The sequence below is a fragment of the Cucurbita pepo genome, chromosome 17 (assembly GCF_057944985.1).
Source record: "Cucurbita pepo subsp. pepo isolate OVF chromosome 17, ASM5794498v1, whole genome shotgun sequence".
Taxonomy (NCBI): domain Eukaryota; kingdom Viridiplantae; phylum Streptophyta; class Magnoliopsida; order Cucurbitales; family Cucurbitaceae; genus Cucurbita; species Cucurbita pepo.
The window spans coordinates 10,573,964-10,600,871 of NC_141814.1; the positions used below are offsets into that span (position 1 = coordinate 10,573,964).

The 26,908-nt window shown below is 36.3% G+C and overlaps 3 protein-coding genes across 6 annotated transcripts; 1 reads left to right on the forward strand and 2 right to left on the reverse strand.

Moving 5' to 3' along the window:
* Positions 1 to 269: 269 nt before the first annotated feature.
* LOC111778820 (N-terminal acetyltransferase A complex auxiliary subunit NAA15) lies at positions 270 to 16,426 on the reverse strand. Of its 2 annotated transcripts, none has more exons than XM_023658797.2 (26): positions 16,214 to 16,426; positions 15,728 to 15,806; positions 15,499 to 15,581; positions 15,253 to 15,402; positions 14,117 to 14,232; positions 13,422 to 13,527; positions 13,195 to 13,266; positions 12,688 to 12,803; positions 11,715 to 11,847; positions 10,167 to 10,244; positions 10,021 to 10,074; positions 9,799 to 9,869; positions 7,467 to 7,521; positions 7,275 to 7,370; positions 6,287 to 6,415; positions 6,078 to 6,160; positions 5,752 to 5,982; positions 4,842 to 4,974; positions 4,658 to 4,765; positions 4,450 to 4,581; positions 4,195 to 4,251; positions 3,233 to 3,330; positions 3,094 to 3,152; positions 2,490 to 2,601; positions 2,287 to 2,387; positions 270 to 1,063 (listed from the first exon to the last, which is right to left on the reverse strand). In XM_023658797.2, exons 1-26 carry the CDS (start codon positions 16,262 to 16,264, stop codon positions 888 to 890), a joined length of 2,679 nt encoding a protein of 892 aa, XP_023514565.2. In that variant the 5' UTR covers positions 16,265 to 16,426; the 3' UTR covers positions 270 to 887. The 2 variants fall into 2 exon arrangements, with proteins under 2 accessions (XP_023514565.2, XP_086975247.1); XM_087119121.1 differs by lacking the exon at positions 270 to 1,063 and adding an exon at positions 1,086 to 2,103.
* Positions 16,427 to 18,555: 2,129 nt separating this feature from the next.
* LOC111778823 (centromere protein C) lies at positions 18,556 to 23,550 on the forward strand. Of its 3 annotated transcripts, XM_087118875.1 has the most exons (12): positions 18,728 to 18,850; positions 18,943 to 18,992; positions 19,508 to 19,713; positions 19,811 to 19,899; positions 19,993 to 20,095; positions 20,203 to 20,411; positions 20,605 to 21,365; positions 21,446 to 21,539; positions 22,048 to 22,124; positions 22,595 to 22,664; positions 22,757 to 22,864; positions 23,118 to 23,550. In XM_087118875.1, exons 3-12 carry the CDS (start codon positions 19,574 to 19,576, stop codon positions 23,243 to 23,245), a joined length of 1,779 nt encoding a protein of 592 aa, XP_086975001.1. In that variant the 5' UTR covers positions 18,728 to 18,850; positions 18,943 to 18,992; positions 19,508 to 19,573; the 3' UTR covers positions 23,246 to 23,550. The 3 variants fall into 3 exon arrangements, with proteins under 3 accessions (XP_023514571.2, XP_086975000.1, XP_086975001.1); XM_023658803.2 differs by lacking the exon at positions 18,943 to 18,992 and having other exon boundaries at positions 18,556 to 18,850; XM_087118874.1 differs by lacking the exon at positions 18,943 to 18,992 and having other exon boundaries at positions 18,714 to 18,850; positions 19,490 to 19,713.
* A 226-nt stretch (positions 23,551 to 23,776) lies between these two features.
* Positions 23,777 to 26,770, reverse strand: LOC111778821 (putative receptor-like protein kinase At4g39110). Its single transcript, XM_023658798.2, has one exon. It carries the CDS (start codon positions 26,741 to 26,743, stop codon positions 24,086 to 24,088), a length of 2,658 nt encoding a protein of 885 aa, XP_023514566.2. The 5' UTR covers positions 26,744 to 26,770; the 3' UTR covers positions 23,777 to 24,085.
* Between the last annotated feature and the right edge of the window lie 138 nt (positions 26,771 to 26,908).

The following is a 26,908-nucleotide window of genomic DNA, read 5'->3' on the forward strand; positions in this document are numbered from 1 at the left end:
AGTGACACTAATCGACAATAGTCGACTTCATAACTTTCCAAATTGCAGCAGACTGCCAGAGTCGAACCATAAACGAACCACGTTTGGCTTGGTTTGGTCAGGTTTTGCTTGATTAATGTGAATCATCAATTCAAGTATTTGCACTTACAATCAATAAACTACAGCTCCTTCAAGAATCATTTCAATTTATGTAATGACTCACTCTTGGCTGCCAAAACCTGTCCTGCAGATATGATCATCAAATGATGGTATATAATCTTTAAGGCAAATACATAAAAGTTGATCAGTAATTTCATAGCAAAAATTTCCATACAAGGTGTTTATACATAACAAAGCAATAGTCAAATCGACCGACGAAGTACTATGTTAAGTTCAGTATCTCTACATCGCAGGATGATCGTATAACCATGGAGGACATGGAGAATGGGAAAGAATCTTAGCTCTCTTCACCTAAGTATAACCTCAGATATTGGATTGGAGCAAAACCCACATACATCATCATCCTTGTCTAGAATCTACAAAAATTGTGAGCAACTGAAAATGTCGACCCTTCAAATGCAATGGGAACTGGAAGTTATACACATTTCCAGAAGGAATACATATCAGAGAATTGGGCAAGGCAAAGTAGAAATGGGTAAAGAAAAGAAAATAAATAAAAGGGGTGAAGAAAAAAAGAGAGCAAAATATGATCTTCAACAAACTACAAACCGAATTGCCACAGCTAGCTATGAACCTAGCACGTGACGGTGGTCGTTGATTCTTTGCAAGTAATTAACGGACTGTAGGCAGCTTTCTGAATGATGTTTTTGAATCATCTAAGGACATATATCATCTCAAAAATGAACCTGCAAATGCAACAATATTATGGTTGGCATTAGGCATCACGGTCAAATAGTAAGATCCTTGAATCCATCAAGCTTCCCATTATCTGAAACAGAGTTGGCATTTCGATTGGCACCGATCATTTCTGCATCTTTCAATGTTTGGTTGTTCACGGCAGAGCTGAGACTGCCTTCAAAGTAGGCCGAGTAAGGGAAGAACTCCGAACATCGGGTTTTCCATCCTATGGTAACATTCACGTTCGCAACAAACAACACAAGATTAGAATATATAAATAACTCGCACTTTTGTGTTACAAAATGAAGAACTAATGCCAGTGTGCCACCATCATACTTTGTCAAACCTCCCTCCACCATTAAAATAGGGAGTATAAAGTACAGACAGAAATCTTGTTTGTTATTTAATATTTACAACCTAGCCATGTTCATATGCTCAACCAGCACGGTGATAAAAAATTTACTGTGGGTGACTTTACCGCCCAAATATCCCACACAACGGTAATACGGAAAAAAAATCTGGTAAATATTTATACGTCGTTGGGGGAAACAAGTATTGATTTCCAGCTTCATACCAAATTTCCCCCCACGAACAACTTCTGAATTGACTTCCATTCCATTAAGTGGGGCATTAGCCTCAAAATGCAATCTTCACCTTACAACTAGTCCAGTCCTCCACTTCTGCCACAACATATACATATTTGGGTGCTACAATCATACTATCAGGATACCTAAAAAGAACCACTTGATCTTTTATTCAAGTACAATAAAGACTGAACCTGGTTATGGGCCTAACAGCTTGATTTTGAAAGTTGCTAACTCATTCTGATGGCAACTACTGCTAGAGATGAGATGAAGTAAAATAAATAATGGCATGGGGAAACCATTGCTAATGATGAGATAAAGGTACGAATAAATAACGGCAGTTGCCACTGGGATTCTGATAGCAACTATTGCTAATGATGTGGCTACCCGTTCATTTCTCAATTTGTGTTCTGTTCCCACTGAGGATAGCAGGAATGCCTATTTTGAGGGGGATGATTGTTGGTTGTATTTCATGAAAGATTGTGGTTGGACGATTGTCTTGTTTGTATTATGTTCCCTTCGAGTACCATCTTACTATGAGGTCAATTTTTGCTTGGCTAGAAAAGTTCACACTTCGGACTGCAGTCAAAAGCATTCTTCCGCTTTGTTGGGGCTGCACGGGTCTATCCTATGTAGTGGATATAAGGATCTGCACCATATCCTTAGGAGCAACTACTTGAAACTAAAATAGGATAAATCTTATACAATGAATATAAAGAACTTAATAAACAAATAATATCATTAGCAATACTATAAATTCCTGCTTATAAGAGAATCATCAAACCTCTAACGATGCACACTATGACTAAGTTTGAAATTAAAAAGTAATTGGACACATGAATAGGCAGGGATCTCCTTTGCTTACTTGATGCAGCAGCATGGTCAACAAGGCCTGTTTCGAGGAGCTTGTGAATGGTAATGCACTCCTTGAGCTTCCACTCCCTAATTGGCCCAAGTGCTCCATTTCTAATAATACCAAATCTTAATTCCATTACTTATGCGAAGCAACAAATCTAGATATATCCGGTATAGACAAAAAAATAATAGGACTCAATAAAAATGTACAACCTTGGCACCATGTTGTTTGTCGACTCTTCAATCAATTTGATAGCCTCAGATTTTCTCTGAGGTTCTAATAAATTTAGCATTTCTGCAACTGCAGCTCTATGCATCAAGGAATCTGCAGTAGCAAAAAAAAAAAATTGTTTTAAAAGGTATAAAAAACACATTGCAAAATGTATAGAGTAATCCAAACACATTATAGAGCTATACACCATTTCAATAGGAAGCGGCCTTTCCAAATATCCAAACGATTATCCTTTTTCAAAAATAGGAAGCTTAGATGAGTGAAGAATTATGTTCAGAAATTGTATTTGAATTTCCGGGAGTGGGCTTTTTTAATTATTTCTGTGTTACCCTTTCAGGAAGGTTTTAGAGTTGAAAAGAGCCTAACCATTTTCATCGTTTGTATTTATAGGTTACTTTGGATCTTCGAGGATTTAGTTTTCTAATCAGAAGTATTTTGTTGATGATTTTTCAATACTGAAATGAATAGCATTGCTTTTCTTTCCCAAAAAAGAAAAAGAAACAAGATATCCCTTATGTGTCAAAGTTATTAAAATTAAATATTCAGTATTATGGTATATGGGACTGCAATACAGACGATGATAACCTTTATGTTTCTCAAGAAAAACTTCATTTGCCTCCATCAATGATCTTTCATGCACTTGACTGCAATAGGAGTAGATAGAGCCATTTAGAGTAAAGCACAGAATAAACACAAGGTGTAACTCATAAAGAAATTTTAAAACCTGATCAGAGGACGCTCTGCATCTAAGACACTCCAAATAAGTTTTTCACCATCAGTTGTTGGAGCGGGCATTGAGTCCACCTTGCAGAAAAACTTGATCTGCGTACAAATTCATACGAGCTTTAAACAACCCACAACATTCAAACACATTAAAGACGTGCACAGAAAACACAAATACAAGCTGCCAGCAAAAGAAACATCTATTCATAAAATAACTTTCTTTTCTAAAAAACAGTTAATAAAGACAAGAGATACAACACACAAATGTAATATCCATTATGTTTCTTGAATTTGAAAATGCATGTCCTAGCGGAATTAAAATGTAATATCTTAATTGTAGAATCCACTATAATGAGAAGTATGATAAATTTAATTGTATTTTTGAGAGTCATACAAGATGCTGGCAGAAAGAGCGAAAGGAGGTTTAGAGAGTGTAATGAAAGAGCATGGTTAGTTATCTATATATATTTCATTGTTTTTAATACACGTACAAACTAGCTTGCATACACCACACACCTTCAATATTCTCACGAGAGTACCATCTAGCCATACTACATTTGGTTCTCAAGAAAACTCATAGGATATTAAATTTTAGGCAGGTGTCCATCATGGTTTGAAATCACACCTCTTTACCCCTTGACGAGGCATAAAATCAGAGTACCTAGAAAGAAAGGTTGTGTTAAGAGAAAAATACAAATTCCTTCTTTTATTCCATTTTCTAAACCTCGTTTTATTTTTCTTAATTTTGAAATAATGAGTAAAATATAAGGAATTTTGCTTTTATAAAAAAATGTATTACAAATTTGACTAAAATGAGTCGTCATTTTTTTAAACAATCTTGCAAGTGTAAGTATTCAGATAACCCATTGGATTCAAAAACATTAAAGAAAAAAAAATCAACAAAGATAACATATCAAACAGCCTAGTAGCCTTATGAAACTAAGCACATCAGATGCAACATACCAAACAACGATGAGAATCTGGGTGTTCCGCATCCAACCTTAGAAGCTGCTTTACAGCCTACAGGAAAGCACGAGCACAAAAGATAATGTTTCGAATAAACTTGGGAAGAAAAAAATAGATTTAAGTCACAGCTGTGGCAACTATTTTGGCCAAACGTTGCTCGTCAGACTCAATTTTCATATAACACAGATAGGGCGATTATTCTGAAGAAAGGTAGGGAGAATCCCAAGATCTGATCTATAACGTATAACACACCTGAAAAGCAAGTAAAATTTTCTGCTTTCTCATATTCACTTCAAAAGAAAGTACGTGTGTGTCCAAGGAATCAGGAGAATGCTTCTGAAGTAACTTCAAGTACTTTGTAGCCTCCAGTAATGGATCTTCAACCTAAATAAATTCGGAAATCAAATTTATGGAGCTTCACAAACCAACCAAACCACACACACAACAGACAGAAAGCAACCTGCACCAATTTTTCTCCATGTGGGTCTGTATCAACAGGTTTGACATTCCGTTTCCCAGACTTTGAGACACCGGAATTATTTGTTTCTTCATTTTTCACATATGCCTCCTAATGTGAAACAGAATACATAAGAAATCAACAGAGAAAAACCTCCAACAACAGCTACAGTAATAAAACACAATACTTTCTTAGCTCGTGCTTCGGCCTTCCTCTGCTTTTGCCTCATCTTCTTTTTCTGAGAAGGAAGCAAATTTGACATACTATCATCCTCTCCAGTACTTGATTTTGGAGGAGAGTCATATAACTTGATATAGCATCTGCACCTCAAAAGTAAGAAGCCATGTAAGCTTTTTGCCAAAATAATGGAAGGAAGAATGCAACAACGATAGCCGTGTGTACGAAAAAAAGAATAAATCTTGTGATAAATTTATGGAGGCTCTTCTTGTAAAGGATCCCAAGTGGTGTAATTGTTTCTTTTATCCTTCGTCAGACTAAAATTTGATCTTCTGTTAAATTTGCGGACATGTTTGTAAACAGGGTAAGAAACCATGTAAGCATTTCATCAAAATAATGTAAGGAAGAATGCAAAAATGATAGCATAAACGAACAAAAGACTAAATCTTCGTCAGATTGAAGTTTAAATCTTCTGTTAAATTTGCGGTCATTTTTGTGAACCCAATCAATGAAACATCAGATCTAATTAAGTTTAATAATTATAATCTTCTACTTCAACTACATGTATTAGATCTTTCATAATCTTTTTGAAGCATGCATAGAAGGTAAATTAGAGAAATATGTGATTAGCTACTACACCTTCTCATACATATTCAATATTTTGTTCTTTTCTTTTTATTACATTTGGAACATTGAGTTTCTAACATGAAAGGCATCGAAATGTGCAAAAAATTAAATGAACTTAAATAAACATATTTTGATAGTCGTGTCCTTGCCATTCTGTCCACATTCATAGAAATTGCATTATTTTAAATATGTGCATCTTAGTTGGAGAGCAAGAATGGCGAGATGTCTTATTGGATCAAACGATGCAAACAGAAGAAAAAGAAAACAAAATAGGTCTCACAAAAAGGTTTCACCTGATGGCCCCTATAGCTGCTTTTTTAAAATATGGCTCAGAATGCAATCGATCTTGGAACCTGAGCATATCAACATATGCACGCAGAGTCATCTTCCGTAAGCAATAAGAATGAAAGTCAAACTGATCTTCGGTAATATCAGCATAATGCTTCTCGACAGCCAAATAATTCTTCAGAGCCCGTCCAAGATCTCCTTGGCGGAAGTAACTTTCACCAGATGCAAGTTCATACCTTCACCCCAAAACAAAGAGAGAGATCCCCATTAGTTGAAATTGAGAACAATGATATAGGATAGTTGACAGACATGGCAGAGGATGGAGACAAACCACATGCATTGCATATCATGGAGATTGTTGTGCTGATCTCCGTCTTTTGTGAACAAAACTGCCGTTTTTTCTGCCAAGGCCACCTTCAAGTATGAAGGTGTTTGGGAAACAATAATAGTAAAAGCCCAATGATAGTACGTAAGTAACTAAGTCATGCATCAGACAAAATATCAAATGCAGAAATTGAAGGAGTAAAATCATAGTAAAACCTGATCTGCCTGCAGCATACGCTTGACACATTCACTATTTATGTACCGATCTGCAAGATCCATACACCTGGCTTCATCTGCCAATGCAGCAGAAGCAGCTGCATCACCAGCATGCTTCAATATGCGGCTCTGTAGTATAACAATACATAGAAATAATAAAAATCAAACATGAACCTGAATCATTAAAAAATGAAGAAAACCTTAATCACAAGTTCTAAAAAACCTATCATAATTATTATTTACAAAATATTATTATGAAAACAAGTTTTGAGAATAAGTTTCATCACAAGTTTAATATGTAACGTTAAATACTTAAAGCTGCCTGGTATAGCATATTGAGTGCCTACGTATATTAAATGTCAATGCTAATCATTTTATGAAAACCTAATTAAATTAAATCGTACAAAAATTAATCCTAAATCTTACAGGAAGACATCCCCGACCATTGTAAAACAACTACTACTTTTTGTAACCAGAAACGCTTTCTCCTTGATACAATGAAAAGGAAAATGTTCAAAGGATACAAACTGCCGAGGAGAATAAAAAGAAATAGAACCAGAAAACAGACAACATCATAAAGCGAATACAAACAAAAGAAAATGACCAAGAAACAAAAAGGACCAATAAATTAAAGCTCGGCTCCAAAGCAAACTCAAAAAACAACCACAACAGCTAAAGATAAAAATAAAAAATAGCCAAAACAATAAAAAGTTGGCTAAGAAACTCCTCCAAAAACTAACAATTCAACTAAGAAGCTTCAAAAGTAAAAGTCCCAAAACTGGAACCACCAAATTAGATGGCAAAGCCTAAAAAAGAGCTCTCAGGAAATTAGATTTTTTTTATAAAAAAAATCCTTCAGAAGTTGAAGGAATTTCACTTAATTCAAGACCACAAGCTTTAATAAGAGATGCGTATTTTCACACATAAGACAACAACTACTACTATAATCATAATCAATGGCAACGTTGTTTTCCCCATTCTGCCTCACCTTTACAGAGTACAAGTCGATGACAGTTGGAGTGTGCTTTATAGCCTCATCAATCTTGGAGAGAGCAATGTCATATTGGCCCCTTCTGTCATAATGCTGAACACAAAATGTCGTGAGCATAATGAATATTCAAATAAATAAAGTCGCCAGAAAAACAATGTCAAAGTAATCATCAAACTGACAAACACTAACCTGAGCCAGTAAGAACAAAATCCACATGAGTGTTGATGGAGGTTCCTTTTCGGTACTGTAGCAAAGAACATCAAAAGGTAGAAACAGAAATAAATGTTTCAGTAATTGGAAAAACATTTCTTCAACATCCCTTTCCCTGTGAAATGATACTACTTCTTTTTCTTTAATTGGGGTAAAAAAGCCATCCCAGGTGGATCATCAATGTGAATTAAATAAAGGCTATAAATAATAATATAACCCCTATACCATGCCAGATAGAAACATTTTTGGAATGGAAGCCTGATTTCTGTCTAATGCTTTACTCACCAGGCATGAAAAATCCAGTAAATGTTATAGATCATATTACTTGGGTACATACTAGGTACTGAGATAGGGCTATCTCTCTCTTTTTTTTTTTTATAAGAAATCGAACTTTTGTTGAGAAACATGAGAGAAAAAATATGGGATACAAAAACAAGTCAATGCAAAGGAAATCCCAAGGACTAAACGAAAGGACTCCAATCCAGCAAAATCAAACCAAGCTCATAATTATAAAAAGGTCTTCTACCCACATCCACAAAGAAGCATCAAACCTCACCAACTCCGAAGCCTCTTCACAAGACCTCTCAATTTTCCTCAAGATACTGCTATTTCTCTCAAGTCAAACTCCTCACAAGATTGCTAAGAAGCTAGCATGTCACAAAACTTTGCCTTTATCACGAAAGGGTAACCCAAGAGAGATTCTCCTCAATTAGAGCAGCATAGTTCCTATTTCAAACCAAATATAAATTAAGAGAAGCCAACCAACAGGTCCAAAGGGACTGAACAAATAGGCATCCCCAAAGAAGGTGATGCAAATCCTCAGACTGACGCCTACAAAGAAAACGCCAATTCAAGGATAAGAAGAAGAATGTTTTTGGATACAATCCATAGTGCTGACTCTCCCGTATAAAACATGTCATTTTAATCTTCCAAATAAAGGAGAAAGTAGAGGTGGGACGGGTTGAGGTAGGGGCCAACAACAACCAAAAGAAAGAATACAAGAAGGATTCGGATCCATAACCAAGTCTCTAACCCCACAAGGCACAGATTATGGAGAATAGAAAGAAGTCTCACGACCTCACCATCAGAAAGATGACACGTAAAACCCAAAAACAACGAGGCAGAGAGTTCAAGGGACAAAAGAACAAAATCCACAAAATAAATGTTTTAGTGGAAGATATGATATAAACGAGGAAACTAACTCGTGAAGGGGAATCTCGTCCACCCACCAATTTTTCTGAAAATAAGCAACCAAACCCTCCCCAATATTGCACTTAACAAACAAAGAAAAAGACGGGAAGCCTAATTGGTGCCACATGACTTGAACTCACTCTCTTTAAGTCATTTATTATTTACTTCAACATGCTTCATTTTTCTAACGAAATTTTGGTTGTAAAAGAATCCCTACAAAGTTGGAAGTTCTTTAGTGAACCTTCTTCCTAGAGAAGCTCAGCGGTTCTGAAGAAGCTAAAAGGTTAAAACTCCATTAGCTGTATCTCCTCAAAAGTAGTATTTACAAAGTTAACTTTGGAGAAGATGGCTCAACTTTTTAACTATGGAGGGTCTTTGTTTGTGTAAGAAACCAAAATTACTTTAAAAAAGATAAAATAGGTGACTGGATATTCCCTAGCCTAAACTTCAGAGGGTCTCTGAATAAAACCAAGACTTCTCAACTCAGATCCTATTTGCATTGTGCCAAAGGTAAAGGTTCGTTGGATTAACGTTCCGTGGAATCATCATAGTGAAGAAAGCCTTAACATGATGAAGAATCTTGAGATATTGTTGTTTTGATATTCTAGATCTAGTACTTGATTCAAACTCATTTATGCTATATATTTTCACTGTTTATAGAAAACAGAAAATAATTCAATCAGCACTGGATCAAGAAATTTGCATGAATGTCTGCAAAGGTAACAAGAAGCCCTCCAATCAGCACTGAAGATAAAAGAGGATTATTACAGAAGATGAACTCGTTTTTACCAAAATGAAGCCATACAGTGCACAAAATCGATGACATTGATGAACAATTACTGTTCCTTTATATTCTAAATCAATGAAAAAAAAAATCTTCACTAATCCATTGGATTTCATGGTAGTGTCTTATCCTTCAATTTGTACCTCTTTTTTTCCTTATAATCCTTTGATATACCAAATTTTAAAAATGATGCAAATCAACCAACTAAGAAGGCAGATCGTTGCACTTTCCAAGTGGGATATAAGACTTAAAAAAAAATGGAGTTTTGATGAGTATCTCAATCTTCTACAAAAGGGTAAATACTTGTACCAGTAACAAAGAAAAAAGAAATATTACCTGCCAGGGTATTGACCGCTTGACCTGACTGAATTCTCCAACCAAAGAATTAATTGCTCTAGTATGTCCGCCTGAATAAGAGTTCATTGAAAGGAACATTAGAAAAATTAATTGAGTTGATTTTTCAAGCAATACAGACATTCTAAAAATTCCATTCAAGGGTTTCAAAACTTTTCTTTAAAGACAGAAAGAAAGAAAAAAGAAAGGAATGGGCAAACTAACCTTTCCAGGCTGATCATACAAAGGGGAAAGATCAGAGAACAAAGAAGGAACTCCCTGAAGCAAATAACAAACAGATTCATTAAATTTCAGCGTCCATTACAAATTTGATAACCAAGAAACAAAACGAATAGCCATAACATAAGTACCTTGGTTAAGAGAGGCCGAATATAAGTATCAGCCGCATCTCTAAATTTGTCACCTTGCAGAAAATCAAGTGGTATTCTCTGCAAAAGAGCCACTTGCATCAAGAAATTTAAACTAGAAAAGGTCTCATGATGGACAATAATAACAGTTACAATGTAAGTGATCTAGTAGTAATATGAAGGACAATGACAACAGAGTTCTCTCTCTTAATAATAGAAGCATCTTTCATTCAGAGGTGCAGAAATAAACATAATATGACCACTTGGAAAATAAGGTGTACAACAACTAGATGGACAAACTAATACAATAAGGAAAATTATTTGTAGGTATTACAAGAAACGATTGCATAAAATAATAGTTTCATGTATCCATGGCACTGCACAAAAGTGGGCCAAACACTCACCCCTTTCCAAAAAAAAACCAGTGTTTTTTTGTTTCTTCCTAACCAAATTCCACACGATGAGATAAAGGAACCTGTTTTCCATAATAAGCCTCCTCTAACCCCAAATTGAGGGTTTAAAGCACCGTCTCATGTAAGAACACGAAATTTTGGGCAAAAGGACAATCAAACACGCAATTCACTAACTTCAACAATCTCTTCCTTTGCCTTTTTTTTCTTCCTCCTTAGAATCAGTGATAATCTTACCCTGATTTCTTCCAATAACTTAGGAGACTATTACACAAAAAGATTTTCATTTGCACATTGAAACTGACTCACAATCCAATGGAATATTGCCAACGTTTCCTCTTTCATCATTCCATATTGAAACAGTACCAAGCTCCCCATCAATGTTAAAGACTTCCTCTTTTATTTATTTTTTCACCACCACAAAAACATTGTAGACAATGTAAATATAATAAACATTGCTTTGTAAGAAACACACCAAAAGACTTAATATTCCACACCAAATGACCAAGCCCTAGGGCAAAGTCATAGAAAATGGAGGACTGATCCCTCGTCGTGTGAGTAAATAATGGCAGGTCCTCATAAGTTCTACCATTCTCATCAAGAGTTCTGTGAAATTAAAAATGAGGGAGGCATAACAGTGATTGCCCTACCTCAGGATTCTACTAATATGATTTTGAAAAGGGTAAAATGGGACATTGGGATTCTACTAAACATCAATTGAATAATATAAGGCATCCTACCTCAGGAGGGAAGGAGGAACGAAGAGAGGGGGAAAAACAAACAGATACCTTTACATATAAGTGAGTTCCTTTAGACCTCAACCACCAAATTCTAGAAAAAGGACGCTCTGGGGCCATGTCCTAAGGACATACAGGGCATACCAAGATGCACATAAGGTTGACTTCTTTTAATTTATTCAAAACTAATTTTTAAAAACAGACACATTGTTGAATAACATGTCATGCCAAAGTTATCATTTTCTACAAGAGCGAGCAAAAGATATGCTTGCAGTTATAAATCTTATTCATGTCAAGTTCTAGAATGAGCCAATTATATTTCCCAAGCCAACATTAAACTCACGCTACAAAAGTGGAAAATGAAGTTAAAAGAGCTCAAAAGAATATTGGTCAAGATTTCATACCTTAACAGCAGATGACCACCCATTTTGCTGCCCCAGAGATTTGTATAATTCATCTAACCGTTCAATTTCTTCTGGAGCATACTCAGAATTTTTTGAAACTAGCCCAATACAAACTTGCAGCCCTTCATAGTATCTAATCAGTGGCAAGAAAAAAATAGCATCATCTGGAACCTAATCTAATGGATTTCCAGGCCAATTTTTCATTTAAAAAGTCACAATAAAAGATATGTGATTATAATTAAAGTGTGCGTATTTATATGGAGTGAAATGATGAAATAAAGTGTGTGTATATATTACATCCGTAAATGTCTAAGCCAACTTATATACATCTCAACTAATCTCACAGAACAACTATCTAACCTTACCACATTTGGTTGTTAAGAAAACTTGTAAGATATTAAAACATAGGTAGGTAGTCATTTGGCTTAAACTCATTCAGTCTAGGCCCATGTTTTCATTGAGTCGTCGATCGCCATTGGGCCAGCCAATCATGGTTTACAAATAATATATAATCATAAATTTAAATATGTAAGACATTCATGGGGTGAGCATACACCTTTGTGGGAAATAGAAAGATAACATAGTTATGTGGAAGTCTGCTATCTGAGACTTCTCAAGCAGTTAATAAACTGTTCTTCTCTTATAAAAACTCAATTGAAAGAGAAACCTGAAGAAACAATAAATAAAGAACGAACATGGTTTTATGATGAGTAAGCATCCTCAAGATCGCTTTTTTTTTTTTTTTTCTTATTGAACTCAATGTTTAAATATGAAAACTATCAACCTGTGGAATAGGAAATAAACTTAACCAATTCCCTTCCCGTTCCTCCAATGCCTTAGAGCCAAAAAAGTAGAGTGTCCATCTTTTGATGTTCCATAAAAGCCATATAGTTTGAGATCTTTTTACTCAAAGAAAGGCAGCAGGAGATTCACATCCTAAATATCAATGAAGAAAATTAAACCCATTTAATACCTGTAATTGTCAGGATTAATGGCAAGTAGTGTCTTGTATAAATTTTTGCCTTCTTCCAGACGTCCAAGCTTCACTAACAGAGAAACCTCTTGTTCCTTATAAGACAATTTGTCAACCTGTAAATGAGTCAGATTGGTTAGTACTGCTGGTTCTCTCTCTGTGTTTCATAGTTTTGTTCGGACAAGAAAGACAAACTTTTCCTTCAAAAGCTCTTTCTCAATAGAAACCAAACTGTAATTCAGAATCATGGAACTTACAATAAGGGGGTACAAAAAACAGCCCAAGTTAAGGAGCAAACCCAGATAACTATAAAAAGTGACTCCAATCCAAAAGAATAAAACGTAACGATTAATTAAAGTAATTCAAAAGTTACAAGATACCAAACACCTAAAACAAGCATAACAAGAAAAAATCTCATAATAAAAAACCACACATAACACTCTGTTTTCGCTGAAAATGTTAGTTTAAAGAGAACCCCAAAGAGATGGCATTGACAAGCCCACTTACAATTTTTGGCTCTTTCTTGTGCAACTCATCAAGAGCTCTTTCAAAAAAACCACATTCATCCAACAAAGAAATCTGAAAGAAGAATACAAATGGATTATCAACCAAAATAAACTTGCTAGTAATTATTGCCAACAAAGCTCAACCTTGTGACATGTACAGAAACTTCATCAAGAAGAACTGACAAAGCAAACTTTGCTAACAGAACAGACTAATATATATATACAAACCTTATACAAGAGCATCTCTCCATGCTCACAGCGTTCACTCTCTGGTGGATAATCATCTTCAAGCGTACCCTCGTATGCTTCCAAAATTTCTACTGCTTTTGATGGACTAAAAGTGAAAGAAAGAAGTTAAGCAGAAAACCAGAGGTGATACTCTCAAATACACAAAAAATAAATACTAGAGTAAAATAATCTGGCAACCTTTACAAAAATAGTGAAATATCTACTTAAGTCTATAAGATAGAACAATGAACTGTCTCTCATATTAAAGTCAGAAGTTTTTCAACTTCTTTATCTAACAAGAGCAAAATTAAAACCAATCCATGAGCTGTGGTTTTAAATAACTTTTTAAAATACATATACATACACTTCTAAAATTATTTTTCAAGAACATCGATATTGTACAAAATTGTTATTTTCATAAGCTTTAATTTTTTTTATTTTTTTTTTTCCCAGAGCTTTTCGGGAAGATTTGGGAGCTTAAAAAGTTTCCCCGACATTGCTGGTGATGGTGTTTAACAATTCTCCTTTTTCTGAAAATAAAATTAGAGAAAAAAAAAATAGAAAACTCACTTGTATAAATTCTCAAATGTCATAAAGTAAATGGATCCATATTTTGAATCTCATATTATGAAGCTATGCCAAATAAGTCATTACAACTACTGAACATATTACAAGTGAAACAGATAGGAACGTACTTTGAATTTAAGTGATGAGCTACAGAAAAACCAATCCAATTCATGCGATGGTTTGGTTTCAAGGTCAGAAGTTGTTGTCTCGTTTCAACAAAGCCTTTCAAGTCTCTCATTTGGGCCTGCAACATTAAAGGTAAAAATGAGCCAAAAACATATGACCAAAAAATCAAATAATAAAGAAAATGATTGCATCATAACGATAAAGTAATTAAGATTAAACACATCAAATAAAGATCACCAAAACGTGGTCCAATATGCATGTTCCAGATCAGGAAACTAAGGAAGAAAGAATCTCTAAAAAGTACATATAAAATGAGATTAGATGCATTAAGAGGGCAAGAAGGAAGATATAGAGAAAGGCTAAAAGATAAGACATTACATTAGCCATACTAATTTCCCCCCTCCCCCTAATAAAATGATGAACTGATCCTGAGGCTATGTTTCAAAAGAAAAAAGATTTTGTGCATGATAATCTGTCAAAATGGTCCAACCGTTCTTACTCCAATTTGTTGCAACTCCCAACTGAAAATCAACTTTTCTCTAAATAGACCAAGCCTCTAGCACCCAACAATTCAAACTCTTTTCTTCATTCCTTCTTATCACCACCTATGCTATATTTTCTATTAGCTCTGAATCTGTACAAGCTTCTAGTTACTTCACCACAAACTTATGCTATTTATACGGCCATAGCAGTGCCATCTACATCTATGTCAGCAGAAAGTGTAAGAGTCACCAAGTCAACAGTTAGCCACAAATTTTAGGACAGAGAAGTTCAATGGGTGGTTTTCCCAGTGACTAATATTGCATACAGCTAAAAGAAAACTCTGCTTGAGATAGTCCAAAGTCCTACTGTCAGAGGTTTGGTGCTGTTTAGTAATACTTATAACAGTGAACAAACTTTCCTAATAGTAGCCTAAATTGGATCATTAGTTCCTGTAAATTTCACATCAATGTAATAGTTTCTCGGTTTCAAATAAAAGGTCTTGTAAATTTATAGTTGTTAATAGCTCAAAGTATCATCCAAAAATTCACCGCAAAGAAGTATATTATCAAGATTCAGATGTAACGAATGATATTTCCATGTTGCACAAATATAATGCAGAAAACCACAGGTTAAAAGAACAAGATATAGTTCAAACCTGTAGAAGTGACAGATCACGTAAAATTTCAATATTGTCAGGATCTATTTTCAGGGCATTCCGGTAACATTTAATTGCCTCTCTGTATTCTCTATCTGAACGATATAAGAGACCATAAACATGCCAGCAAACATGACTTTTTAGGTCATTCTGCATCAAAACACAAACTTAGATGACCAGGAACTATGATACAAATCAGCTATTATGAAACAATGAAATTCGAGTACGATAAAAAAATGCACAAACCTTCAATCCTAATCGAACAAGTTCATATGCTTCAGGCTTACGATCCATACAATTCAACGTTAACCCCTTCATGGATAGAGTTTCTGATATTGTGTAGAAATAAGAATTATTGAAGATAGTAAGGGGGGGTGGAAAAGAAATAATAACAAATAAGACTGGTACATCGTTTTAACACGGATGCCAGATACAAATTTGAATTGAATAATCATTAACTAAGAGTTGGAACTACCTCCATGTTCGGGAAACTTCTTCAAAATTTGATCAGCTGCTTTCAGGCCCTTCTTGTACTGTTTTGTTTCGTATGATTTCTACAATAGATAATAACAAAAAACACAAAACTCAATTAACCATTGCAACAGCCTCTCAAATATTGACCAATAACACAGCTGATGAATATCATATCGACAAAAAAACCGACCAAATCACGTTATTATTATCCACTGAAGTAGTACGCAACCCAATTAAAATTAAAAGTAGCTTACTTATTCACTAGTTCCTATGAAACAAAAATGCAATCAAAGAATGTCCAAATTTTCCTCCAATCCCCACATTCCTCAATGAAAGAACATACAAAACTAGCCGAAAGTTCAGCAAGAAAAATCTAGGGTTTGTCCAATGAAAAGAAGAAGAAGAAAGAAGGGTACAACTATTTAACTTCGATCGAAGTATGATTAAAGTGATGATGAAGCACATAGAAAAGAATCGATAAACTTACGACGATGAGCTTGAAGAGGTTGGCCTCCTTGGGTGGAAGTGACGCACCCATTGTTGCAGAGAAAGAAGGAGAAACAGAGGAAATGAAGGAGAGTGAAAATGAAGTGAAAAAATAAGAACTTTGAGCTTTGTATGTTGAGAGTTTATAGAGACAGGTGCGTGTTGAGTGGTGGCGTTTATCTGCTGCAACCCTACGGGGAAGAAGATGGGGAAAAAATATATTATTAATAATAAATAATGGAATTTTGGGAAATTTAATTTATATACCCAATATTGTAATTTACATTGCAATGCGCGCGTGAACTTCCCCGGAAATTTCGGGTTCAAGAAAAAAAAAAAAAAAAACCAATAAATAATCTTTCCCTTTTTTTTTCTTTTTTTTTTTTCTTTTTTTTTTTTTGCCAAAAATGAATATTCTTTAAATTTTATTTTATATTTTTTAGGATTCGCACATATGAAATTCCTTAATTTTTCTTCATCTCTTTGAAAAAATAATATTTTCAAATAATATTAATAATTTTTATTTCTTAATATAATTTCTATTGAAAACGTAAAAATAATAATAATAAATTTGAACTGAACTTATTTATATGATAATTTATCATGGTTTATTTGTTTTTTCCAACAGCTAAATGAAATTATATTTCTCGTACTTAAAAATACTTTTATCAATTACTTAGAAAACTATTTCAAATCGACTCGTGAAATTCAACGTCAAAACATGCTTAAAGCCCATTTTCTAAACAGTGCGGGGTCAAGCCTTTTAGGTTATTTAAGTAGATTGGGTGACAAATTAGTCATAGTAGTATTGTGGGATGTAAACTAGGGCAACAAATGTCGAGCATACGATGATGCAACATGTTTTCATTTCGTGGAAATCCATACCAGAGGAAAGAAAGGGTTGTCGATGATCGCGCGTTCTGCTTTTTATCTAGAGAGAGAATAAGTAGCGAGAGAAAATGAGAGTTTTATAGTAATCCTCGATAGTCCACTTCATAGATTTCAAAGGAGATTAACACTTGCGTGAAGAACTAAGGTACAAATGTCAATATATCACTTTTGGCATGCATATCAAGATGCACCCAAATGATAGTCTACATCCCGTATAGGGTCCGGCGAATCGAACCTGAGCTGATGTGAAGCTTCTTCAGAAACCAGTTTCTTTGATGGCGACAGAATAGCTAAATTCATGCATCGTGTTACAATCGCACTTTTGTGACAGTGAGTCGACGATTGTGTGACACTTATTTTAACTTAGCGAACAAGTCAGTCATGAGAAATTCGAATTTCGCAGATAACGTTAGCGTGTACTCGAGCCTCAAATCACGTTTGCGATAAATATTTAGAAAACGTGAGTGAGGAAATACGTTGAAAACAATTTGAAATAAAGTAATATTATAAGTTAAAAGCGATTAGGCAACAACTACTTTGATAGCATATAACCCGGTAGGAATGAGTGACAAGTAGTCATATCCTCTCTACTACATTTTGGGAACTTTAGCATTAGTGGGTATAGACATGATTTTGGTGAACGGTCATATACTCGCATATTGATACGACATGAAATATTAAAGACATATATAAGATGAAAGCATGTAAAGGAGGTTTGGAACGGGCATGCGGCCATGGACAACATGTTTTGGACAAGTATGATCGAAACATTCGACACGTGACCATAGACAACACGCTTTGGACAAATATGATCGTGACACATCACACAAATTCAGAAATGTTGCTTCGACGGGTACAAAAGCATTAAAACGTAGAGAAAATAGACGCAACTTCAAGTGTCCAAAGTCATGACATCGACCCAGATCACATAGCCATTGTATATGTAATTGCTACCGATGATGAAATCCTATGGTACGAGCACGTAGGCAATGGACATTTTTTCAAAATATTACATTTTTCTCCTCACTTTGTCCTTTGAATTTTCATTATCTACACATACTTGACTTTTAGTTAATTAATTTAAATATTATGATGTAATTTTTTAAATTAATTATAATAACGATGAAAAATTAATTAATTTAAAAGAATTAAATTAATCAATAAAAAAAATTCACAAATGACACGTGCATGAGTGAAAATTTGGGGCAATTATGCAAAATTTAGAAATATAATTTAAAATTAAGAATAAAAATGTAAAATTATAAAATTTAGGACATAAATTCAGATTTTAAAAGTAAAAATGTAATATTTTAAAAGAAAATGAAAGATATATTCAAACTTCATCAACAATTTTATTTTATTATTATTATTATTATTATTTTCATATAAAATTATTTTGGGCAACAAACATAATTTCATTGAAATACGTCGGCCAAAGAGGAAAAGGAGGAAAATTCGAAGGACCTCATCTGCAAAACATTAAAATACGGAAAAATAATACGAATTTTTCGCGCCTTTGGTTTACTTTCGAATTCTGCAGTCTCCAATTCCATAGGGTTCGATCCAGAGACTGAAGAGTGCAACAATGGTGGACGAAGAAGCTCGACTCTCTGTTGTGATCGATCCTCTTGCTGCTTATTCTGGTATCTATCTCTTTCCGAGCGCGTTCGGCATTTTTCCGGATCCGTCGAAGCCACATGGTATTGGAACCGACCTTGACGCCATCCACAACCACCTCAAATCCATGGTATTTCTATATTTCCATACTCGTTGTATATGATGCTTCCAATTTATTGCTTTTTTGATTTGTGCCATTTTCTGCTTGTTCAACGAGCTCAGTGCGCAATTGAGGGATGAATTGAAATTCATGTTCTGTTCCCATATTTTCAGTAAGTATCTCAGAGCGTGGCGTGGTTTTCCTTTTGAATCGATGGTTCTGGTTACTGTGGAAAGTGTGAGGAATTGAAATGTTTTTTGGCTTTGCGTGTGATGGTTTATTCTTTCCTTAAACTTAAATGCACCGACTGCTTTGGTTTTTAATGGTAAAAGCTGGTTAGCCCATTTGATTTGTGAACTGGGATTTGTTTTACTTCCGGGCATGATATATAGTTCGCCGGTTTAAGACGGGGGCTTGTTTTCTTAGTATATTGATGCAAGAGCACTGGAAGCTACGGTGCTATAGCCTTGCTTCTTATTACTACTATCTAATTTCCCTTGGGCGCTTGGTTCTCAGTGCACTGATGCAAGAGTATTGACAATTATGGTTTTAGAGTATTGCGTCTCATGATCTCCATTCTCTCATCATCATGGCTCCTATCGAAGCATTTTGTATATATATATATATATATGTCTAGTTTTGGTTTAATTGAGGGTCAACGATTCATAGGTCTCCTAAATTTGCTAGGTCTCAAGAAATCCTAGTAAACTTAAAGAGCAGGCCAGATCAATTTTAGACGGTAACTCAAATTTGATGCAATCTGAAGCTGCAACGTTTCTTGCAAACAATGAGAAAAAGGAGGAAGCTACAGTGAAGGCAGAGGAAAATCCACAAGAAAGAAGGCCGGCCTTAAACCGAAAGCGGGCTAGGTTTTCTTTAAAACCTGATGCTAGGTAATGCTTATAATAAGTGAATTTTGCCTACTTTCTTTTTTTTTGTGCGAACAAAAGTAAAATTTTGACCAACTTTTATGATATCTTCTTCTAATAGACAACCTCCTGTGAGCTTGGAACCAAAAATTGACATTAAACAATTGAAAGACCCAGAGGAGTTCTTTTTGGCCTACGAAAGGGTCGAAAGTAAGTTGTTCTTATGCTCCTTTTTCCGCACAAATTTCAGATGCATATAGGTTTGTGTCATTATTTTCTTCCCATTTTGTCATTGACCCACAGATGCCAAAAGAGAAATTCGAAAACAGACGGGAGCAGTTTTGAAGGACTTGAACCTACAAAATCCATCCACGAATATACGCCAACGTAGACCAGGAATTCTTGGGTATAATCACTAACATGCTATATTATTAACAAATTTTTGTCTCTTTTCTTTGAAACATCATGTTTTCTTTTGGTTGAGAACCCCAAATCTTGTTGTTGTGCACGCAGGAGGTCTGTTAGGTACAAGCATCAATATTCGTCAATAAAATCTGAAAATGATCAGAATGTAGAACCCTCGCAAGTGACATTTGAATCAGGTAATATCAGTGTATCAATACCGGGCACAGAAAAAGATTCAAGGCCTATAATTAACTCAGAAAATAAAACTGATGAAGATGTATCCTTTGAGGATGAGGAGGGGGAGGAGGAGTTCTTTGGTAAGTAATTTATAATGTAGATCAAAATGCAACCTTCTGCATGCATCTTGGTTCAGTTGATTTTACTTCTTATCTATATCATATACTTTCATTTTCTCCCTCTTTTCCTTTTCATTTCGCACTGTCCCTGTTATCACTAAAGGTCAGTCCCCATCGTCCCTCTTTGCTGCTATGATCCTTTTTTTCTTTGTAGCTTCAATAGCCAAGGTAGAGAACAAAGTGGATAAAATTTTGGATGAATTACTCTCTGCTAATTGTGAAGATCTAGAAGGCGATCGAGCTATCAACATGTTACAGGAGTGCTTGCAGATTAAACCCATTAATTTAGAGAAATTAAACCTTCCAGATTTAGAAGCCACTCGAACAGTGAATTTGAAATCTTCGACAGGCAATCTGCCTAAGCGTAGTTTCAGTGTGGACAATCAGTTACAAATGTTAGAAACTCTGAAATCTAAGCAGGATGATGAAAATTCGGTTCTTTGTACACCACCCTCAATGAGAAGTCCACTGGCATCATTATCAGCCCTGAATGAACAAATTTTGCTTTCAAAGTCATCATGTGTTCCATTTTCAGCTCAGGACATTGACCAATCACCAGCAAGAAATCCTTCCCTTTTTGAACTCAGTAATCACTTGTCGGATGCAGTTGGTATTGCAGAGCAGTCAAGTGTTTCTAAATTAAAGTCACTTTTAACCAAATATGGCGGGGCTGTAGCTAATGGAATCAAGTCGCCCAAAGTCCTTATTGGAGATGCTGATTCCATATGTAAAATATATTCGAGTAATGTTTCAAACCAAGTTGGCGGCTTTGCTGCCTTAAGTGGAACTCAAGCTAGCATGGAAGCTAAGGATATTAGTGGCAGCTGCGCAGAAGTGGAAGCAAATGAGAAATTGAGTTGTTTCGAAGCTCAAGAAGATGCTGTGGCTAATGCAACTAATGCGTCCGATGACGAGGTACATATCTTTGTGCCAGTTGATTTATATGTTTTGAAGTTTGATATTACATCGTGTTGTGATAAATTGATAATATGCAGATGGAAGATCACGCAGGATCAGCTTCTGAGCAACCAAGCACATCCAAGGTGGATAGGATCAAAGGGTACCCGGTTGGCATTCAGAGTCAGTTGGGTATGATCACCAATTCCAGAATATCATTAGTTACTCTAGCTGATAATTTATTGTACATTCATGTAAATAGGAAATTAAAACATAACGTATGTTACTGCTTATCTTAGTGCTTTTGATGGTTGGACTTTTTTGATAAATTTTGGACAAGTATGTTTTACTAAATATGTCCGAGAAATGATAATAACTCCGTAAGAAGTACGTCTTGGATTGTTAAATAAATTTTAGTAGTTGAAGTGTACCACTTCAATGCTTCACATTTTGTAGGAACTGTATAACGATGGTTTGTTCTTCTGAACAAGATGCACATGCCGATATTTTCAATCATGTTATAATTCTGAATTGGCTTCAGCTTTCTCTATGAAGAACCATTTTCTCTCTTTACAGATTGTACTGCTTTAGATTTTTATGTTGGAAAGGCAGAAATTCGTTCTTGTTGGCTTATGAATTCCCAGAATCCCAGTAGATGGATTAGATGATTTCAGGTTGTGTGTTCTTTATTTTCTAACAGATCAATCAACTGCTACTTGTCCTGAAAATATTGTGGATGGGCCGTTTAGGAGCAGTGGAACAGATCGCCATGATAAGGTAAACCTTTTCTTTCTTTTCTCTTTTCCTCGCCTTTATTTCCAGTTGCTCATTACTGATGACTCGAAGTGCTTTGTCAAATTGTGGTATTTTTCATATATGAAGGCTTTCTTTATCGTGGTCACCACTGTCATATGGAAGTACTGTATTCAGTTTCATTACTTGTTTTATCTGGCATGTATTTGTTTCGTTACTCTTACAATTATTAATATTGTCACATTATTATGTCGATGATTGCTCGACTTCCTGTGATATTTTTGTTAATGATACATTGCCTTCTAAAATCTAAAATTAGAAGTAGCCTACCACCACTCGATTAGTTTACTTGCCCCCACCCCACCCTCCACCACCACACACACACAAAATGGGAAAGAAAATGATAAAAACCCTCTTTTTGTTAAATCTACTTGTTACTGATTTTTACTCTCGAGAGAAAATCAAGGTTTTCTTGGGTTATTGTTGGATAACAGGTCAAGCCCAAATGTCGTGCAAGCAAAGAACGCAAAGGTAAAAAGATTTGCGGGAGGCAAAGCCTTGCAGGTATCTAGCCGTATATGTAACCCAAATTTTTATTTCTATACTATTGAGATTTTTCTTTCGAATTCCTTTTTGTGATCTGCCAATCTTGCCAGGGGCTGGAACAACGTGGCAATATGGGATGAGAAGAAGTACCAGGTTCAAAACACGACCGTTGGAGTACTGGAAAGGTGAAAGGCTGTTGTATGGACGCGTACATGAGAGTAAGTAGACATTTCTTGTTGCATTGTCTTTGAAAACGTTTTTTAATAACTCCATACGTATATGTTTCTCTCAATTCCTTATTTTATGGTTCTTTTGGACTGAATATTTTGTTGGTCAGCCCTTAATGTGTCACGCCAAAAGCTTTAGTTTTTTCTTGTTCAATTCATGTAAATTACTAAAATAATGAAGGGAACGTTCTTCTATCTCATATTTCATGTGTTTGTAAATTAATTACCGAATCCTTTTTGTTAGGCCTGGCAACAGTAATCGGGTTGAAGTATGTGTCTCCAGCAAAAGGCAACGGCCAACCAACTCTGAAGGTGAAGTCTTTAGTCTCTGATAAGTACAAAGATCTCGTTGAGTTAGCAGCTCTCCACTGAGGGTCGTGTAGCTTTTTGGATTTTGCATGTAAATAGAGCATCTAGTCTTTCCTTATACTAAACCAAAAGTTGTACATGGGCTTGGTCTGAATAGAATTCGTCCGTATAGTTTGGTGATCGGTTTCATTGATTTTCGTTCTTTTTCCGAGTTGAGGGATTTGAATATTCAGTCTCTTAATTGAGGGGATATACCAAATCCAATTGGTTTGAGTGATGGTTGTTTTGTGGAGGATTAATATGTTGGTTCAGCATTTTCACACCCCTACAGCACAAGATCGAAATATGAAATTTCTACCTTTTATTTAGTTGAATGATTCTTAATCTTCCTAGAAACAGACTGCAAGAAATTTGAGCAAGTTCTTGTGAGCATCTGGACTATATTTATTGGTAGGGAATTAGAAAGAAATAGGTTTAGAACTTCGTTGAAACTTGATAATACAAAGTTGGAAGTAATTTTGTTTAAAAAGTTGGAATGCCATCTGAAATATGCAGATGAATTCATGTCCTAAGATTGAAAATGTTACAGGGGGATTACATAACCAAGTTGTAGCTTATATAATTGGAGTAATATATGGGATTACCTCTACTGCATGTGTACATTCTTGAACATCAGTACAGAAAATCACAACATATTTACCTTCTCTTTGTTTTTTTTTTGTTTTTCCTTTCTGACTCAAACAATCAGACACTCCCACATAAGAAATGAAAAGAAAAGAAAAGAAAAGGAACACAGGTTGAATGCAGATTAGCCTATCCAAACTCACCCAACTCCACAATTAAACCTTCATGACATATGTGTTTAGGCATTGTTGTTTCACAGCCCTCCAAGTTTTGATATCATCATCTACCATTGAGATTAGAAAAATGAGCAAACATTGCACTGCCGGAGTGATCATCAATGGGATTTGGGACCTCTGCCGGTTGCCTGTTCTGTTCTGGCTTCACGGCAGCAGGGCGGTTGTCGGAGTTTGGTGCATCTGTCGAATTGTCGACAGTGGTAGGAGTAGCGGAGGTGGGGGTGACAGGTGCGGTAGCTTCGGGTTTGGTTTCTTCTTCTGCCTTGCCTTTTGAGTATGACTCTTGAAGTTGTAATGCATACTCCAAATTCCACAGCACATCCCCCATGCTTGGCCTATCAACACCATGTTCTGCAAGACACTTCTCTGCTGCTTCTGCAAACTTCTTCATAGATTCAGGACTTATGGCTCCAACTAGAAGAGGATCCATGATCTTTTCCAATGTCCCTTTTCTCTTATTCTGCATTGCCCAATCAGCCAAGTTCACTTGTTCCCTTGTCAAAGATGGGTTGATTGCCGGCCTTGCACACAAAGCCTCAAGTAGAACAACCCCAAACGAATAAACATCTGATTTCTCTGTCAACTGTTGCCTCCTAAAGTACTCTGGATCCAAGTACCCAAAACTCCCCTTCACTGCAGTACTAACATGTCCCTGCCCCATTGGCGCATCCTTCGACAGCCCGAAATCCGCAACTTTTGCAGTGAAGTTCTCGTCGAGCAAAATATTGGTTGTTTTGACATCACGGTGAATGATTCCCTGTGCTGATCCTGTGTGCAGGTAATGAAGACCTCGAGCTGATCCGATACAGATCTCGAGCCTTTGCTTCCACGACAACGGAGACAAGTCCTTTCCATACAAGTGATCTCTGAATGGGCCATTTGACATGAACTCATATACCAAGATCATTTCTGAGTTTTCATCACAGTATCCAATCAAAGAAACCAAATGCCTGTGTCTTAGCTTTGAAAGCATTTGAATTTCTGTTTGGAACTCTGTTATGCCTTGTTCTGATTGTGGATTTCCTCTTTTTACAGCAACTTTGGTGCCTTCATCAATCACTCCAAGGTACACATTTCCAAACCCACCAACACCAATTATTGCATTGGAATCGAAGTTCTTGGTGGCTTCTTGCAGCTCTGCCAAAGTGAAGAACCTGCCAAGGCCTAAACCAGTGTTGGTCTTGTGTGAACCATATGAGCTCTTGCTTGTCATAAAGCTTGAATCACCAGCATGTACAGGAAGCAACCATGAAGAGAAACTGTTCCTCTTCTGCCAATCTTGAGGTCTCTTGTGCCATTTCATCACCATCGCACCGAGCCCGACAAATGCCCCGAACATCATTGCGAACCCAACAGCAGCAACCGTGCCACGGTTTGACCCATTTGCAGACTTACCATCCACTCCAAACTCTCCATCCAGACTATTAACAGAATTGCTTATTTTCATTACCTCTAACCCATTTAGAATCGCATTCCTATCGCCCGTATCGACGCTCGCTGGACTAATCTGAATTGTCAATCCCTCTACAATGAAAGAAGAATTAACCACAACATCCTGGTAGTATGCAGTTGCCAAAACTCCTAGCTTGTGTGACAAATCCAAGTTGGTTATGGCAGCCTTCCCATTTACATAAACATTGAAATACAGATTGTTTAGAACTTTGCTGACAATGTCACAGAAATGGAAGCGAATTAGATACCCAAATGAGGGATCTGCCTCAAATCTCCATGTGATATTGAAATTTGGTTCCATGGATTGAACATCTCCCATTTGAACTGCACTTGCATAGACACTTGGAGGCGCAATTAACTTCCCAATTTCTTCCAGGCCGTCTTGATATTTGATGCTGTTGGTCTGAACAACAACATTCTTTCCAGCAGCTAAAGGTTTCCTGTAAGCTTCATCTCTCTCCCATGTCCTCCCAAGAGTGTCATTTCTTGGAGTGATTGCAGGACCTCCCATGTTCAGCCTAAACACTGTCTGAAATGCATATTTGCTTAGGCCGTCGACCATCCCGACCGGAGACAGCTCCATGTTGGAGTCGGAGATCATGCCCTCCGGAGCAGAAACGACCTCGATGGCGTTGATGAAAGCAGCTGAATTCTTCATTGGGAGGAACTTGATTGAGAGTTTTGGTTCAGTGATATTAAGTAGAAACTCCTTGAGAACAAATGTGGATTCATTGTTGATGTTGAAGCTGTGAAGCAACACATACTTTTCAGTGACAACTGAAAATTTGGCCTCCAAGAGATCAAAGTCATTGGTTTTAACAGGCAAGAAATGGAGGCGCAGCCAATGCCATCCAGGCTCAGCCATCTGAAAATGGTAAGCAGCTTCTTGGAGGAAGACTCTGGCTGTCAAATCGACGGGGGATGGCGCGTTTGTATCCGGTGGGGCGGCGGCTACCATCTCATCCTTGGCATCTAGGAACTGCAGGGATTGGTCATCAGTTTTGAACACTCTTCCATCAGGGAGTGCACCAAGTTCCTTTGTGGCACCACAGTCAAGGAGAAAGTTGTCTTTAGGAATGAAGGAGGCGGCGCCGGAGCCAGGGCCGGCAGGGCTGAGGGCGAATGCGGGGGCGATCGGGGCGTAAAGGATGAAGCAGAGGAAAACCAGGAGGAAAGCCATCAAAGAAGATGATGACATAAATGGAGAGGAGGAGAAGCTTGAAATTCTCTTCTTTTCTTTGATCTCCATTCCCTCCTGGGTGAGGAGGTCTGAATCAAAAAAGAAAAGAAAGCAACACAAAGCTAAAGGATTTCTAAAAAGGAGTCTCTATTATGGGTTTCCCCAAACCAATTGGTTATTTTTATCCACCATTGATGAGATCACCCAACAATTGGTTGCTGCAACATTTTTGGC